General features: G+C 35.1%; 1 protein-coding gene across 1 annotated transcript in view; it reads right to left on the reverse strand.

Annotated features, from left to right (window-relative positions):
- The window catches only part of RYR3 (ryanodine receptor 3), a 287,040-nt gene that overhangs the window by 125,793 nt on the left and 145,358 nt on the right, over window positions 1-15,889 (reverse strand). Inside the window, exons 39-46 of the mRNA XM_087723025.1 lie at window positions 12,585-12,858; window positions 11,606-11,720; window positions 9,010-9,139; window positions 7,700-7,803; window positions 6,438-6,573; window positions 4,849-5,029; window positions 2,553-2,661; window positions 1,048-1,168 (exon numbers count right to left, since the gene is read on the reverse strand). Of these exons, the coding sequence (XP_087579151.1) occupies window positions 1,048-1,168; window positions 2,553-2,661; window positions 4,849-5,029; window positions 6,438-6,573; window positions 7,700-7,803; window positions 9,010-9,139; window positions 11,606-11,720; window positions 12,585-12,858 (1,170 nt within the window). The remainder of the gene's footprint in view (window positions 1-1,047; window positions 1,169-2,552; window positions 2,662-4,848; window positions 5,030-6,437; window positions 6,574-7,699; window positions 7,804-9,009; window positions 9,140-11,605; window positions 11,721-12,584; window positions 12,859-15,889) is intronic.

The following is a 15,889-nucleotide window of genomic DNA, read 5'->3' on the forward strand; positions in this document are numbered from 1 at the left end:
AAACAAACGACATGCTTGATGAAATTTAGGAAAGTATTTTATACGTGTTGTTTTGTTTAGATAGCCTACTGGGATTATTGTTAAAGTGCAACACTCCTATGAATGATTCTCACACTTCTATAAAACATACTCTGTCATCTATTTACACTGAGCTGACTTTTTAAAATTAATAACCGCTGTCTCCCCAAAGAAGATGTCTACAGAACTGATAGCTAAAACTGAAGAGAGTAAGAGGCAAAGTTGCTATGGATGAATAGGCAGCAACATAAATTCAACAAACAAATAAATAAATAAATAAAGTCTAGAATGTTCCAAATATAGTTCTACATAGACCATGGCTTGGGATATAAAACAAGTACATAATCAAGCTGTTTATGTAAAATAAATGTTCACTTTATTATATAATTTATGTAGCCAGCTGGTTAAATACAATTTAAATTCACTTTGTAATGTTTTATGGTTTCATGGCTTCAAAATCTAAGGGACTGGTTTGGACAAAATTCGGCAACACTTTTTCATGCAGCTGTTGACAAAAATAGGATTGCCAACATGATCGCCAACGTCCAATGATGGATGTGGCACAAGAAGAAGAATGTTTTATATCCTTATATATTTCAAATTATTGGCATCCCAAAGGTGCTCTTTTCAAGAGACAACTAGACTTTCTGATTTTTCTTTGAAGATGTTTCACTTCTAATCCAAGAAGCTTCTTCAGCTCTGACTGGATGATGCGGATTGGAAGGAAGGAATGGTGGTGAAATAGAAGAATCCTTCCATTCTCCACCATCAAGTCAGAGCTGAAGAAGCTTCTTGAATGAGAAGTAAAACGTCTTCAAAGAAAAAACAGAAAGTCTAATTGCCTTTTGAAAAAGCATCTTTGGGACAACCATGATCTGGATGACTGAGAATCTCCATAGACAAAATTGTTGGCACATAATTCTAATATGATAAAATTAATAGAGGAGACTTTACGAACGAAATCAAACAAAGCAATCTGCCACTTTGATTTTCCATCCCAACTCGAGTTAGAATGGTTTTCATAGTTACCTTTGTTTATTGTTGGTAGTTTTAAAGGAATACTTATAATCCCAACTAAATCTTCTGTTGGCACAAGGGAACGCAAAATTGACCGTATTCTAATAGCTTCACCTTTTCCAGTTTGGATAAGCTGTAAAAGAATGTGATATTATTTTTCTTATTTTTATTATCTTCACAAAAATGTTTTTTTTATTTTTTTACAAATATTCAAGAACACTAAGAGATAAAAAATATTTGTTATTTACCTAACAGCAATTTAATTTTTTTACCTCCAGTGATTTCCCCCAGATTAAAATGTTTTAGATTTACTGAGAATATGACAACAGGAGCAGATTTTTCTACTTTAACATCCATTTTGGGAAGATCCACTTAAATGTAATTTAACTTATCTTTTGTATAAATAAAGTAGAGCGTCTCTTTATTCTCACTCTGATTTCCACTGAATTAAGACCTCTTTCCTAAATATAGGGACTTATTTTAATAGTGATTTTGAAAGAATACTTCTGTGGCTTAAAATTACTGCTAAATACTGATATATGCAATAAAGAACGATAGGAACAATTGGAATTTTTTGATTGGGGGGGGTTGACTGGAGTAAAAGGAGAGAGGAAAAGACATAGTTGTGGCCTTCTAGAGTTACTTTATTATAATTCAGAATGTTTCCCACTATCAGCCTTGTACCTGGGGTTAGTAAGTGTTAGATCGGTGCGCAATGAAAAGAAGCTAGACTCTGGATACTTTCAGAACCTTTTATTTCTCTAGCTGCTGTATTATGAACTGCCAGCAGGCTGCTGGAGCTCTCTATTTAAGGAGCTCCAGCAGATCAGCCAGCCGCTGACAGCGCTTTAAATTTCTAGCCGCTTGGCGAACCAATCAGCGGTGAACATGCAAATCTGCGCGATGTACGTCCGTAGGTAACAGTAAGAATATATGAACTAAGCCGTGTGTTTCCTATTCTTTATTGAGATCATATATGTACTAAATGAAGAAGGAACTAGTGTGGAGTAGCATTAACTCCTGAAGGAAACAAATAAGTAAATATATAAAAGCTCCTTGTGCAGCAAATTCCCTTATCTAACAGATCTTTGCTAGAATAGCTTCCATTCAACCCTAAACCTAAGCACCTTGTTTTTTATTCAGTAAATGAAGACAGCTTAATGGTCACATCAACAAGATTTAAATGTTTCTGTTCTGATGAAGAAACTCAGAACTTTTCCCATGTATTATATCCATTCCCTTACCAGTCAAGAGAGAATGGTGCATTTTCTTGGAATGCAATGGAGTTATTTTTCCTTATACCTTATTCCTTCTAATTCCCAATTCTTTCCATTACTGCATCTTAATTTGATAGGATTTATTTCTTCTTCTAACAAAATTATAAATTTATAATATTTATGGAATACAAATGATCCACCACAGAAGGTGGGCCTGAACTGAAATAATTCATGTGTTGATAATTTAGAAAATTCATGTGTTAAATTTCCTGTTCCTACAGAAATAACAAGGCTACTTACATGGAGTTCTGGTGCACAACGGCCAAGCAAATCTATGAGAGCTGAATAGAAAGACATTATTGCATTGCCCATGTGGACTATTTCTTCCTCTTCCTCATCATCTTCTAGACTAGTAAAAAGAAACCATGTAGCCACAAATAAATATTGAGGTTATTTAGAAAATTAAAAAGTACTGCTATGTTTTTAAGCAATTTGTCTTCTTTAATGTAAGCAGTTCAACTACCTTTCTACCTTATATTGTATATCATAGGTTTTTGTAATGTTAAACTGAACAGCAAATTGTTACAAATACAAAATGTTAAACTAAAATTGATTCTATTTCTTTAGAACTTACATAGAGTAAGTAAATAGAACACATTCCAAATGAAATTGCTGCTATGTTTCCCTATAGTAGTTCATATACTAGTAAATTCTTAGGAGGAATTAATTTAGTAGTCTGGCATAGATGTATTTTTTCTAAAAGTAATCAAACCTTACGTACTGAATTCTCAATAGCCTTTAAAAGGAAGAGGGAGAGAAAGAACGAAAATATTGTGGAAAGAAGTGATTTACAGTCAGTGCTATGTTTTAATTTTTCTCTTTTCATTGTAAGTTTACTCCAAATCATCTTTGCTCTCCCAGCTGCTTTTCCCAATTAATTTACATAATTATAATACATGTTTCAGATATTATAACAGTACCAGGTAAAGATAATTTGTGTGGGGAAGTAGCAGGTGTAAAAGAATAGAATGTGCTCTAATTGATTTTCATACTAATATTCTTTCTCTAAGCAACTTTTAGATTTTTGTAAAACCAGTTTAATAATTCTTAGTTAGATTACAAAGAGAATCTTTTTCAATAATAGAAAAAGGGAAAATGTCAGCTTTCTCTCTCTGTTGGATGAACCAAAATGAGAGAGACCGTAGAATAGAGAAACAGAGTGCTTTAAGTCCTTTTAACCCTTATAGATATTTCATTGCATTACTTGTCTCATATAGGAGATAAAAATCTACATAAAATTTTATGTAGTTTGACATCGTTATCATTGCACTAATTCAAATATTACTTCCATCATATTTTTAATTATTCTCACATAGCAGGCAACTAACTAAAGCAGTGTAATGATAAGAAAAGGGTGCTTACCCATTGCAAAGATACAAAAATGGCAAAAAAGTGGCAAAAAGAAAGCAAAGATAATACCAGCTCCACATTAATAGGTGCCATGGGTCCCAATCCCAAAACACCTGGAGCACCACATGAAAACTATTGGCATTGAAAAAATTATCCTAGGTCAGTTGCAGAACGCAGCCTTACTTGGAACAGTTTACATCCTGCAACAGTAGCTCTAACATCATCCAACAATGTCTGCCTATCTCGGGTCCTTGAGTTGTACTCAACATGTAGATTTAAAATGCCAATTTCAGTCTAATATGATGGACAGTTCGAGCAACCCTAACTGAAAATGCATATGTACTATTTTATACAGTATAACATACCTAATGAATTTTGAATTTGAATTTTAATAGATTTGTATGCCGCCCAATCCCGAAGGACTCCGGGCGGCTTACATAAAAACAGTTTAAAAAACAGAATACTAAAAAAGTTAAAAATACAAAACAGAGCGAGTTAAAAAAGGACACAACATACATTCGGTGTTAATGGGGCTGAAGCTCAATCAGAGATCAGCAGCCCCAGGCCTGCTGGAACAGCCAGGTCTTAACAGACTTTCGGAAGGCCGAGAGAGTAGGGAGGGTCCGGATCTCAGGGGGTAGATCGTTCCATAGGGCCGGGGCAGCTACAGAGAAGGCTCTCCCCCGAGGAGCCACCAGACGACATTGTGCTTTTCATTACTTTCTGGCTTTTGAAGAAACCTTAAATTTTAATCTTAAATTTTATAGATAATTCGAGATATGCTATGAATAAAGCTGAACGAACTATAACCAAAGTAAATTAGCACAATTATGGCTGCAGTTCTATTTGTCAAATTTTTATCTCAACAATACAGTCAGCTACATAAGGCAAATGAGTGGATGAAAACACTGAAGAAGTTCATTCTGACTTCATCTCGATATTGCCAGAATTACTGCTACACCAGATTTTTATATTCTGAATTACAAAAAAAAAAAAAAAAATACAACGATGAGTAGAAAGACATATGTTGAGCATGAAAGCTGCCAAATCAAGCTCTTGCCACGGCTGGGAAACAGTCCTGTTTGAAATCCTATGGAGCAGCTGGCACTGATAAGGCACTTCTGGCATTTCTATTTAAGATTACTCTTTATCCTAGTTTGTTAGCCTTCTGATAACATGCACTTACAATTTTCTCTTACAACCCTGAGAAGTAAGATCTAGAGCTGGGTTCGCAGAAATTTTAATTGCTTCTTGCATCGCGGCTAACAGGCCGTTTCCGCCTTCTCCTCTCAGAGCAGGGCCAAAACACTCTGGACGTCGAATAAGAAGCTTAACAAGAACACAAGCATTTTCTTCAACACTTTCACCTGGAAACCCACAAAACACAGAACACAGTTATCCTGACAAAATATAAACTCAAATAAAAAAGATCCAGGTGAAAATTACATCTTGGTAATCTTTGCAGTGTCTTCAAAGTTTTGCCCATAAAACTGCATTATTAAACTCTGAGATCTTTGCATGTGTTTTATTTTATGGAAGGAGAAAGAACTTGGATTTTCTAAAAAGGAACTGAAGAATATCGAAAAACATGGAATAAGAGGTTTTTTTTTAATTCTAACAATGTGTAAATTGTGAATTGGAAACAGTATCAAGCATCCCGCGGGCCTCTGAGAAAGCAAAGTAAATTGCAGCCCATCAAGTTAAAATTAACACAAAGAGGATCTTGTGCTGAAATAGTATGTGCAATAGCAGAATACTGATATCCTTATCCTGGAGATGGGAATGGTACAGGGAGGTTGTGGGGACCCATGTAGGACTCTCCCCACAGGAATCAGAGGTTCAGTTTGCCAGACCATTAGGCACCTGTGTGCTTGCAAACAGACTGCGCCATTACAATCCAGAGGCCCCTGTAATCATTTTACACCCATCTAATCTTTATATAATTACTATCTGCATTTAAATCCTCTCTTATCTAATTGGCCAAACATTATTGTTCTGTGCCATATGTATATTTATATACATGGTGCAATGAAATGGATTCTAATTTGTACAAGTATATGCTATATAGAGTAGATTATTATCTAGAGCAGGAGTGTCAAACTCAAAGTCCACAGCCTCCAACCGGCCCATAGGATGCTTAGATCTGGGCTGCAGGGCTGCTCTAGAAACAGTGAAGAACCAGCCCACAGTGCCTCTGCCAGCGAAAACAGAGTTCGGGAGAGCCACGCACAGCCCTCATGTGCTCTGTTTTTGCTGGCAAAGGGTAGCAGGAGGCCGTCGTAGCTGGAAACAGAGCTCAGGAGGGCCATTAGTGGCCTTCACAGGCTCCACTTTCACTGGCAGAGAGTTGCTGGAGGCCATTGCAGCTGGAAATGGAGATTGGGAGCCCATTTTCACTGGCAGAGCGCTCAGGCCACCTTAGGCGCACGCAACACAGGTGATGTCAAACTGGCCATACCCCTGGCCAGACACACACGCACCCTCTGAGAACAAGCCCAACCCTAATGCAGCCCTCAATGAGATTGAGTTTGCTACCCCCACTCTAGAGCAACAAAAGTTTTTAGCATACGTTTGCAAATGTTTCTATACAGCCGTTATACACTATTAAAACAGTTTCAGCTCTCACTTGGCTGTGCAGGGATAAATCGGAAAATTAAATCTCAGCAGTGTAATCCTAACTCATGTCAATTCAATATTTATGCTTAAGTGCCTTGGGTGTTTAAATTGAATTTAAACAGAAAGCTGTAATATAAATCAAATAAATAAATAAATTACCATTAACAAAGACAGCAAATCTTAAGAATGAGAGGTACCGTTCACCCTCTATGGGATTCCAACCAATATCAGGGTATCCGGCTGCTAAAAGCATTTGGCAGCTCTGAAGACCGCAGCCTGCCAAGTAGGTTACAACCTGTTCAATACAAACATGAATATCATCTTAGGCTTTGTTCTAAGCAATCAAAATGAAAGTGAGCTGAAACAACATATTGATACGTGTGAGTAGGTAAAAATGCATGGACAAACATTTTAAGCTTCTAAAAAATGTAAGGAACCAATTTCTCGGGAGATAGGAAATTGTTTTCAGAAGAAACTGACTTCTATAAATTTACTAGCAGACATAAGAGACAACAGCCATGGAGACAACAACTGAGAAAAATATGAACAGACGGGAAGGACTGAATTCAAATAAATTTTTTCTTCTTTTCCCAAAAAGTGACTGGGACTGACAGGTCTATGGATGAACCAAGGGGTCAGTCAAGGACAGTCACAAACACAGGAATCCCTGATCAAATGCTTGAGAGCATCTCCAGGACAAACCTAGCTCCCTTTGTTGCCTGGACTCAACAAATCCCATGAGCCCCCTATCATTTCCTCTCAGGGTTCATGTTGATTCTTCATAAAGGTAAAGGTAAAGGTTCCCCTCGTACATATGTGCTAGTCATTCCCGATTCTAGGGGGCAGTGCTCATCTCCGTTTCAAAGCCGAAGAGCCAGCGCTGTCCGAAGATGTCTCCATGGTCATGTGGCTGGCATGATTAAACACCTTCCCACCCAAGATGATTCCTATTTTTCTACTTGCATTTTTACATATTTTTGAACTGCTAGGTTGGCAGAAGCTGGGACAAATAATGGAGCTCACTCCATTACACAGCACTAGGGATTCGAACTGCCGAACTGCCGACCTTACTGATCGACAAGCTCAGCGTCTTAGCCACTGAGCCATCGCATCTTCATAATATAATATAAATTAGGAAATTAAACACATCTGCTATGAGAAGACCATACTTTAGTGACAATAGCCATAAATAATATACTACACATAAATAATATACTAAATAAATATACTAAGTAAAAACTAAGCCCCATTATGTAAGAGGAAAAGCTGCTATGAATCAACAGCCAGAAAACTCACTTCTTTGTCTCTCAACACTGATGAGTTACCTATTCTGCAAGAAAGACAACTAAGATCAGAGAACATCAAGATTGTAGAGCAAGTTTTGATAAAATGAAAAGTTGTACACAATGTTGAACAATTACTTTTTCTAGGTCTGGCTCCTCCAATGCAAGGGCAAGCTCATTATTGTCCATTACGGAAGCGGCTGCTACATCTAATGGAGTGGACCCTCTCATAGAAGGAGAAGCTGGAAGAAAAAGAAATGATTATGCATAGAATTAAAAATATCAGGAATGTAGTTACAGGCATTTTGCAGCAGAGGGCAGCAGTTACTTTGCAGTTAGCTAAAGTTTAAACATTCATGTTTTTTTCTTCATGGTTATGGAGAGAATCCACTGATTGCTGATTGTTGTTGTGACTGTTGGTTTGCTTTCAGCTCAGCATTTTATGGCTTAATTAGTAGAGATTCATCAATCTTCACTTTTCTGGTTTGTTCCTAATTGTTTTATTGTAATAAAATTATAATAAAATAATAAAGCAACATCATAACATACTTTGCATAAAAGTATAAAATACCAATGGCAAAAGACTGTGAAAGTTGTGTGCTCATCAAAATAGCATACTTCTGGGCTCAAGCAGAATCACTACCTGGTACTTTCCCACCTCATACAATAATTGACATGCATCATAATAATAGTTTGTGTCACTATACAGTACATGTCACATGGAGGTATTTGCTGGAAACTAACAGTAAACAGCAAATACTTGCTTATGCAATGTTATGAAATGATCTTCACTTTCTGAAATACACATGATTCCCCCCCCCCCCCCCCGATACACAGAACACAGAACTTCAAAAAAAAAACATAATTAAAGAGGCCAGAGCTATTGTGGTTCAAAGATCATCATTGTAGTTCTGGAATAATGTCCAGACAGGACAGTTTAAACATAAAATAAAAGGACTGGTTCAAAAATGTGACATAAATATAACTTCAAAGAATTCTATGAGTCTTCTTTCCAGATTTGTAAATATATGCTTACTGACTGTGCGTATTAGGATTTTCCTGGAGTAATAGTTTAGGAACATTAAAATACCAATATAATATCTCAAATGTTGACCAGCTCTCAACACACTTGAGATGCCTTATCTTTCATATGTAAGGTTTTAATCTTGAATAGTCAGTTAAAAGCCACCTTACTAATGTGCTTGGTTCAATCTTATTGAATGTGGTGGAGACAATTATGCTCTATGTCTTTTACAATATGATCTGTAAAAAGCTCTAGAGGGTTTATAATTCTTTAATCTACAGCACAACTTAAAAACCAGTTACATAAATAAAAAGAGTATCAATATGCAAAATAACTTAAATTAGGATTTCATGTAGCAGGCTACAAACTAAAGTGTTTGATATGTCAAATTAAGCCAAATGACTATTAAAATTAAATAGCATACCAAGTCCAACATTGCTGTTTTCAAGTAAGTAGCTTAAATGCTCAAACATGGCTTTTTGGTTTTGGCGACTGATCCGGCAAAAATAGCAAAGAAACCGACAACAACTTGCTACCATTTTAGGAAAAGCAATCTGCAGAAGAAAAACACCATTAAATAACCTGCAAATTTTCTATTTAAATATTCATACAAAAAGTTTTTCTCTGCTGCTTTGCACCAATTACTTTAATAATACTAATGGAGAATCTGCAAAAATCGGGGGACCACTCAGGATTGCCAACAGAGAGAGTATTCTCAGCAAATATTCTGTAAAGGGCCACAATTGCTTCCTATTTTTTGAGTGGCAAATCAGGCCACTCCAAGAATGTTTGTGCAATACTTTTGATAACATTACAGTTCTTTGGATACATGAATGTAAGCATGTTTGTTGCTAGTGTTACTTTGTTGGCTGAATGAATGATTTGCAGGGAATATTTATGCAAAGTCACGAGCAGTGTGAATCTGAAAATTAATAGAACTGAACTGAAAATTAATCAAAGAACAAGGTGGTTGTGTTTTACAGGGAAAACTGAATGGACAATATCAATGTATACACACACACAAAAAGAAAACTAGGGCAAATACACAAATTTACAGTAAGTATCTTGGGAAAATATTTACTACCAATGAGAATGGGTGGAGAATTTTATGATGTACACATATGGATAGAGAGATATTGGGTAATCTGCTGTGTATTGTGATGAATCAACATTTGTGAAAAGTAGTGAAAGTATTTGTGTTTATGCCTAATTTGGAAGGGTAAGCAGGACATAACACGGAGAGGGGAAAACTAAGTTCTCAGTATAAATAGGAAGTAAAAATGTAAAGAAAAAAGAGACAACATATAAATAAGGCTGACATAAGAATGCTTTGTAATTATAGGAAGATACTGAAAGTATAATTAACTGTGTTGGTGGTAACTAGCTATAGCTATGATTTGTTTTCCTTTTTGTATCTCATGGTTTTAATTTCTTTGGATTACTTTTTCTTTGGTTGTGATATCATCATACTATTTAGCTCATAAAAACAAGTAAAGGTTATGTATAGTATGTATACATGTATGTATATTTGCATGTAAAGTTATGGTAAACTTAATTATTAAATCCTTATCTTTAAAGTCCTCACAATTAAAATATGAATCTTGGAACCTGTCCTAATTTCTGGCTTGTTTTTTTCCCCTAACCAAAATTAGAAAGATGCATTATATTTATTATTATTTTTTATTGTCAAAAGTCTCTAACTTTGGTCCAGATGCCTTCATTTTCATATGCTATAATATTTGTATAATTGGTATAAACAATTACTGGAACTCTCAAAGAAGTATGTATCATGTGACATTATATACTCGAGAGGTACAACATGTTTTTCACTCTTTGCCCTATAAATAGCATAATGTAATGATTAAAGCGCTGGATTTGGACTGAAAACCCAGGTTCAAGATTGTTCTACTCAACAACAAAATCATGAGTTGACTTTGGAGAAGTCATCTTTCTATCCAAATATCTATGAGAAATTCAAAATATTTCTTCATTATTATGTATGTAGTAACAGAAGTGAAAACCCAGCAATTTTTATCTAATACTAAAAGCATTTGCATTATGGAGGACATGTCTGGGTCAATACTCAAAGCCATTAGCAATTTTTTTTCTGACATCTTAAAACATTAGTCATTTACATTTTTGAGAAAAATGCCACAATCATTCAAGTGTCAAATTGCAGAGCACCACAGTAATCATTAAACCTCCTAAAGTATATGCATTGAAATTACTTTAGAATTCAGCAGCTTGAATAAAAAATAAATGGTACTCTATTGCACCAAATCTTGTTGACAGCAGGCAATTATTTTATGAGGATTTTTCCCTGCTAACTTTAACACTGTATCATCTGATTGCGACTGAGAAAAGAATTAAAATGCGAACATGTCTAATTTTTTCCTCCGTGAGAAAGTATAATTTCCTCCCATTTTTGTTATCTGCATTAAATTAAAATCATTTCATTTTTTTAACAATATGTATATTACGTTTGTATAATTGCATTGCATTGTTCAGCCAATGATCTTAAACTTAAGTAATTAGCTTTGCAGTAGACCATAATGTCACATGTTAGAAAAATGTATCAGAAATCTTTTGATCTTATTTCTACTTTCCGATATCATGGGAAAGTCATGGGAAATTATTTTCAAACTAAATGTTTGAAGAATAAAATATGTAATCGGTTACTATCAAACTTCCTCCCATAATCAGAAAAGCACATAGAGGCAGGTATACTATATATACTAAGTTGTGACTTATTAACTGAATGGAGCTGAATGTTTACTGGCTGGATGCCCTTCCTGTCACCAATGCAGAGTTTTATTCAGCAGATATATTCTCAGTGTGCCCAGAGAGAGAAATATCTGCCTCTGCCTGGATCAAACTAACAGCCTCCTGGTTGTGAGTCGAGATCTCCACTTCTAGGTCACTGCACCACTTGTTTCACTTTATTACATGTGCATAGCATATTTATACTAGACCTCTTACTTATAGTAAGCACAGAACACCACAAATATCTATGAAATTACCTGAGATTTGTCTCCTCCAAGCACATTTACCATTACTTCCATAACTGTCTCATGCATACCGAGGACTCTCATAAGATTAGGATGCTGATAAAATACTTTGTTGTTCATTATATCTCTAAGTGAAAAAAAAAAGTGAAAGCCAGTACTTTTATTTATTTTACAACAGCACCATTTTTAGTTCCGCAATTCAAAACATATTAGAAAAGAATATTAGACTACATTTTAATTCTAAGGGGGTAAAACAGATTACAAGTTTAGTGTCATAAAAAAGGCAACTTTGTTGAGGTCATGCTCAATTATAAGTGACAAGGTTTGCACAGTTAAGTTCTATTCAATCTAAATCAGATTGTTAAAGCAGAAAAAGAATTTAGGATTAAATCTTGAATTATGTGGTTTGGGTTTTGTTTTACCTGTTCTGTTCCCATTTTTAATCAGAATCAGGACTCTCAGAAAGAGAGGGATTTAACTACTCTCTTATAAATAGATTCCTTAAAATTTCACACGTAGATGTGTGTTTTAAAAGGCAATAAGGAAAAAAGAAATAAAACACAGAGAATATTTGAAAAATGAAACAGGTGAATAGTTCTGACCTATTGTGAAATACAGTACTGATAATGTATCTTGAGTCAATTTTGACTTTTAACAGTCACATAGCAGGGAAAATCTGTCCCCATCTTAATTTTTCAGGGTTTCATGGGACAGCATGCACTAACTTTAATACAAAAACAAGGAGGTTACTTGCCTGTTATAACATTAATTGGTTGTTATTTGATCAATAGAGGTGGTTTGAAAAAAACATCTTGCATCTTAAGCCCTGGAGAACCTTTGCCACAGAAAGTCCTGCACCAATGACTATCTGAACAGTCTTGTAACAAAACCAATCAGGTTGACAAATGGGCCTAGAGTATGTTTTAACTAAGAATCAATAAAGCTGAATGTTCTAACTGTATTTTAAGGCATTAAAGAATTTATTTCTTACCCTAGGCCATTAATCATGAGCAATTCTTCTTCTTTTCCCATCCTGACACTGAGAAGTGAACGAATTTGCCCCAGTGCTGCTAATAAGTTGATTGTGTCTTGCACGGAATTAGCACTTATAGTATAAGATTTCCTCAGTGCTTGCAGCAGCTCACCAATGCTATCATACTGCCGTCGAAGTAAGTTAAACATAATGCGAACTAATTCTGGATCTTGGATCTGATCTTCCTGTGCCCAGCGAACCATAGTTTGAGAGATCAGCTCTTTCAGAGAAACTGCGATAGAAGGGGAAAGGTAGGAAAAAAAGAAAAAATACACACGAATCTTGACATAAAAGCTTGTCAAAAGCTTGCTGCAATTAAGGAAGCTGAAAGTTTAATTAGCAACGGTTACTTAAAGAGTTTAGGGGTTAGAATTTCATCTTGGGTGGGAACAGCGGGTAGTCGCAGCCCTGCCAATTATGCAATGACCTTATGTAGATAAGTTGCATCACTTTCAGGCTAACAATGTGTATACATGTTGTTATCTGCCTTCTCTTATCCTTGAATAAGGGAAGAAGTCAATGATTACACCTTTTGCAATAAAAGGAGCACAAGCGGCTGCATTACTGATATAGGAGATATTTCGATTCATGAAATGTGAATGCACATCACATAATTCCAACAAACATTCAAGTCACATACTCATATCCTCTGTGTTTCCTAATATCTGGCTTTTGATGGCAATAAACCAAACTCCAATTTGCCATAATTTCCACTGGCTGTCACTTCAGTATCACTTTATTCTCTCGCCCCGCAAAAAATATGTGCCACTGAATTCATAGATTTATAGAACCATATTTGAGAATGAAAATCTAACATAAAAAATGGAATTTTCACCTACTTTAGGTCAAAGATATAGGTTTACTAAAACTCTACGGTTCTACTAAGAATTGAAAGATTGGTGGATCATGCAATCCTCATAGGTAAAACCCAAAAAGAGAGACACCTAGGCAAGAGCAAAATCTCTTTCTTCTGATTTATGATGGCAAGATAAACTGTTGAGTGGAATTTAAACCATTAATTGAGCCAGCTGTCTATTATATATGGGACTTCAGGAGTACACCACCACATTTTTTAAAAATATCTAAAGCATGAAGAAACATTCACGGTGTGCAGTGCATATTGGACTACCTGACTCATATTATTTTGCAATTCCCATGGGAATCATCATTTAAAGATGAAGGAAAATTTACATAGTAACATGATTATATGTGCCATACAGATATCAATGAAATAGAATTCTTGAAAGAGACAATATATGAATTCTTAAGTCAAAGTTCAAGGAGTGACCAGAAACTTTATTTCCCATTTCATAAAATGAGACAAAACATTCCAGATAGGAGACAAAGAGAAGCCATCAAGCTCTCAGTTGTGGTTAAGTCTTTTTAAAAATATTGGGTGTGTTAACCTCACTTTCTAATCATCTTCAGAAATTAAGTATTTAGCTACCTTAAGTTTAATAGAGATCTTAAAAAAAACATGCTTGCAAAGCCACCTAGCAAGTTTACCTTCATTCCAGAATAAAAGAAAAAATAACTAGGAGCTGAAGAACTTAAAGAATGTGAAATAAATGGCAAAACCTAAATAAGATTAGGGGAGACACGATAACTTTGTTCCAATATCTCAGGGGTTGACACAAAAAAGAGGGATTCAAACTATTCTCCAGGGCACTTGAGGGTAGAACAAGAAGCAATGGGTGAAAACTATCAAGGAGTGAAGTACCTTAGAACTGAGGAGAAATTTCCTGACAGTTAGAACAATTAATCAGTGGAACGGCTTGCCTCCAGAAGTTGTGAATGCCCCAACACTGGAAGTCTTTAAGAAGATGTTGGATAGCCATTTGTCCTGCCTTGGCAGGGGGTTGGACTAGAAGACCTCCAAGGTCCCTTCCAACTCTGCTATTGTATTGTATTGTAAGATTTTAACTTATAAGTTATAAACTGATTAAGGGACCAGACAAATATATATATATATATATATATATATATATATATATATATATATATATATATATATATATATATATATATATATATATATATATATATATATATATATATATATATATTTATTTATTTATTTATCAGCACAAATAAAAACATATATATATATATATATATATATATATATATATATATATATATATATATATATATATATATATATATATATATATATATATATTCCTATATTAGGAATTGTAATTATATTAGGAATTGTAAAATTCATAATATTCAAAATTTGTCTGGTCCTTTAATATATATATCTTGGTGATGTTTTGACGAGGTCCCACTTGCCATCTTCAGGCTGGTGCGAGCAAAGTGTAATCGGAACTCCCGTCTTTCTATAAATATTGGTGCGGGTATGTGTAGTGCGGGATTTGTTGCTGTGAGCAACAAAGACAGCCTTCGGCACTGACCAAAAAATAGCCAACATCTTAAGAAACCCCAAAGACAAGATCCAGCTAAAAAACCAAGGAGTCTATTTAATATCATGCAAAATCTGCGCAGGAACATACATTGAACAAACTAATAGGAGAATAAATGCACGCATTGCAGAACACAAGAACGCAGTCATAAAAGAAGAAAAAACTTCTTCCCTCTTCCAACACCTTAAAGCAACAGAACATGAAATTGATTTTTAAAGAACCAAATTAATCTCCAAAACTGAACACTTCAACAAGAGAATAATTAGGGAAGCCATCGAAATAGAGAAACACCCCCACAACATGAATAAATATGATGATACCTTCCATCTACCAGACATCTGGAAACTAGCCCTAGTCAACAAACGAGTCCCAGCCACAAAAACCAACACTGGACCCAGAACAACACAGGACGCAACCACCAATCACCCTCACCAGATTCAAACCCAAACCCATCCCATAGACCATATGCAACCACCATCCAGAAGCCAAACCACGGCGGCATTTTCCAAAAGTTGTTAAGAATGACAGATTTGAAAGAGAATTCCTTGGAAGACCTTGTCTTTTACCACTGCTATTAAAATGTTCAATGAATTTTTTTCTTTAAAAAATCCTTCTACATTCTATGCATGAGAAAGATGAAACTGTGAGGTTCAAATTCATAAATTTCTAGGAAGAATTTTAAGATGGAATTCCATGCTCACAGCATAGTTGGGAGATTTCTTAAATGCCTTAAAGTGACTTACTTATTATTTTCAGACTGTATCATAAAGGAAAGTAAATTCCCTTAATGAATTATTCCTGTCTATGCAGTATGTTGCTGTAAGTCACTTAATTCAT

Source organism: Thamnophis sirtalis, unplaced genomic scaffold (genome assembly GCF_051295495.1).
Source record: "Thamnophis sirtalis isolate CommonGarterSnake01/CBP01778 unplaced genomic scaffold, rThaSir2_p1.2 scaffold_1, whole genome shotgun sequence".
NCBI classification, from domain to species: Eukaryota; Metazoa; Chordata; class Lepidosauria; order Squamata; family Natricidae; genus Thamnophis; species Thamnophis sirtalis.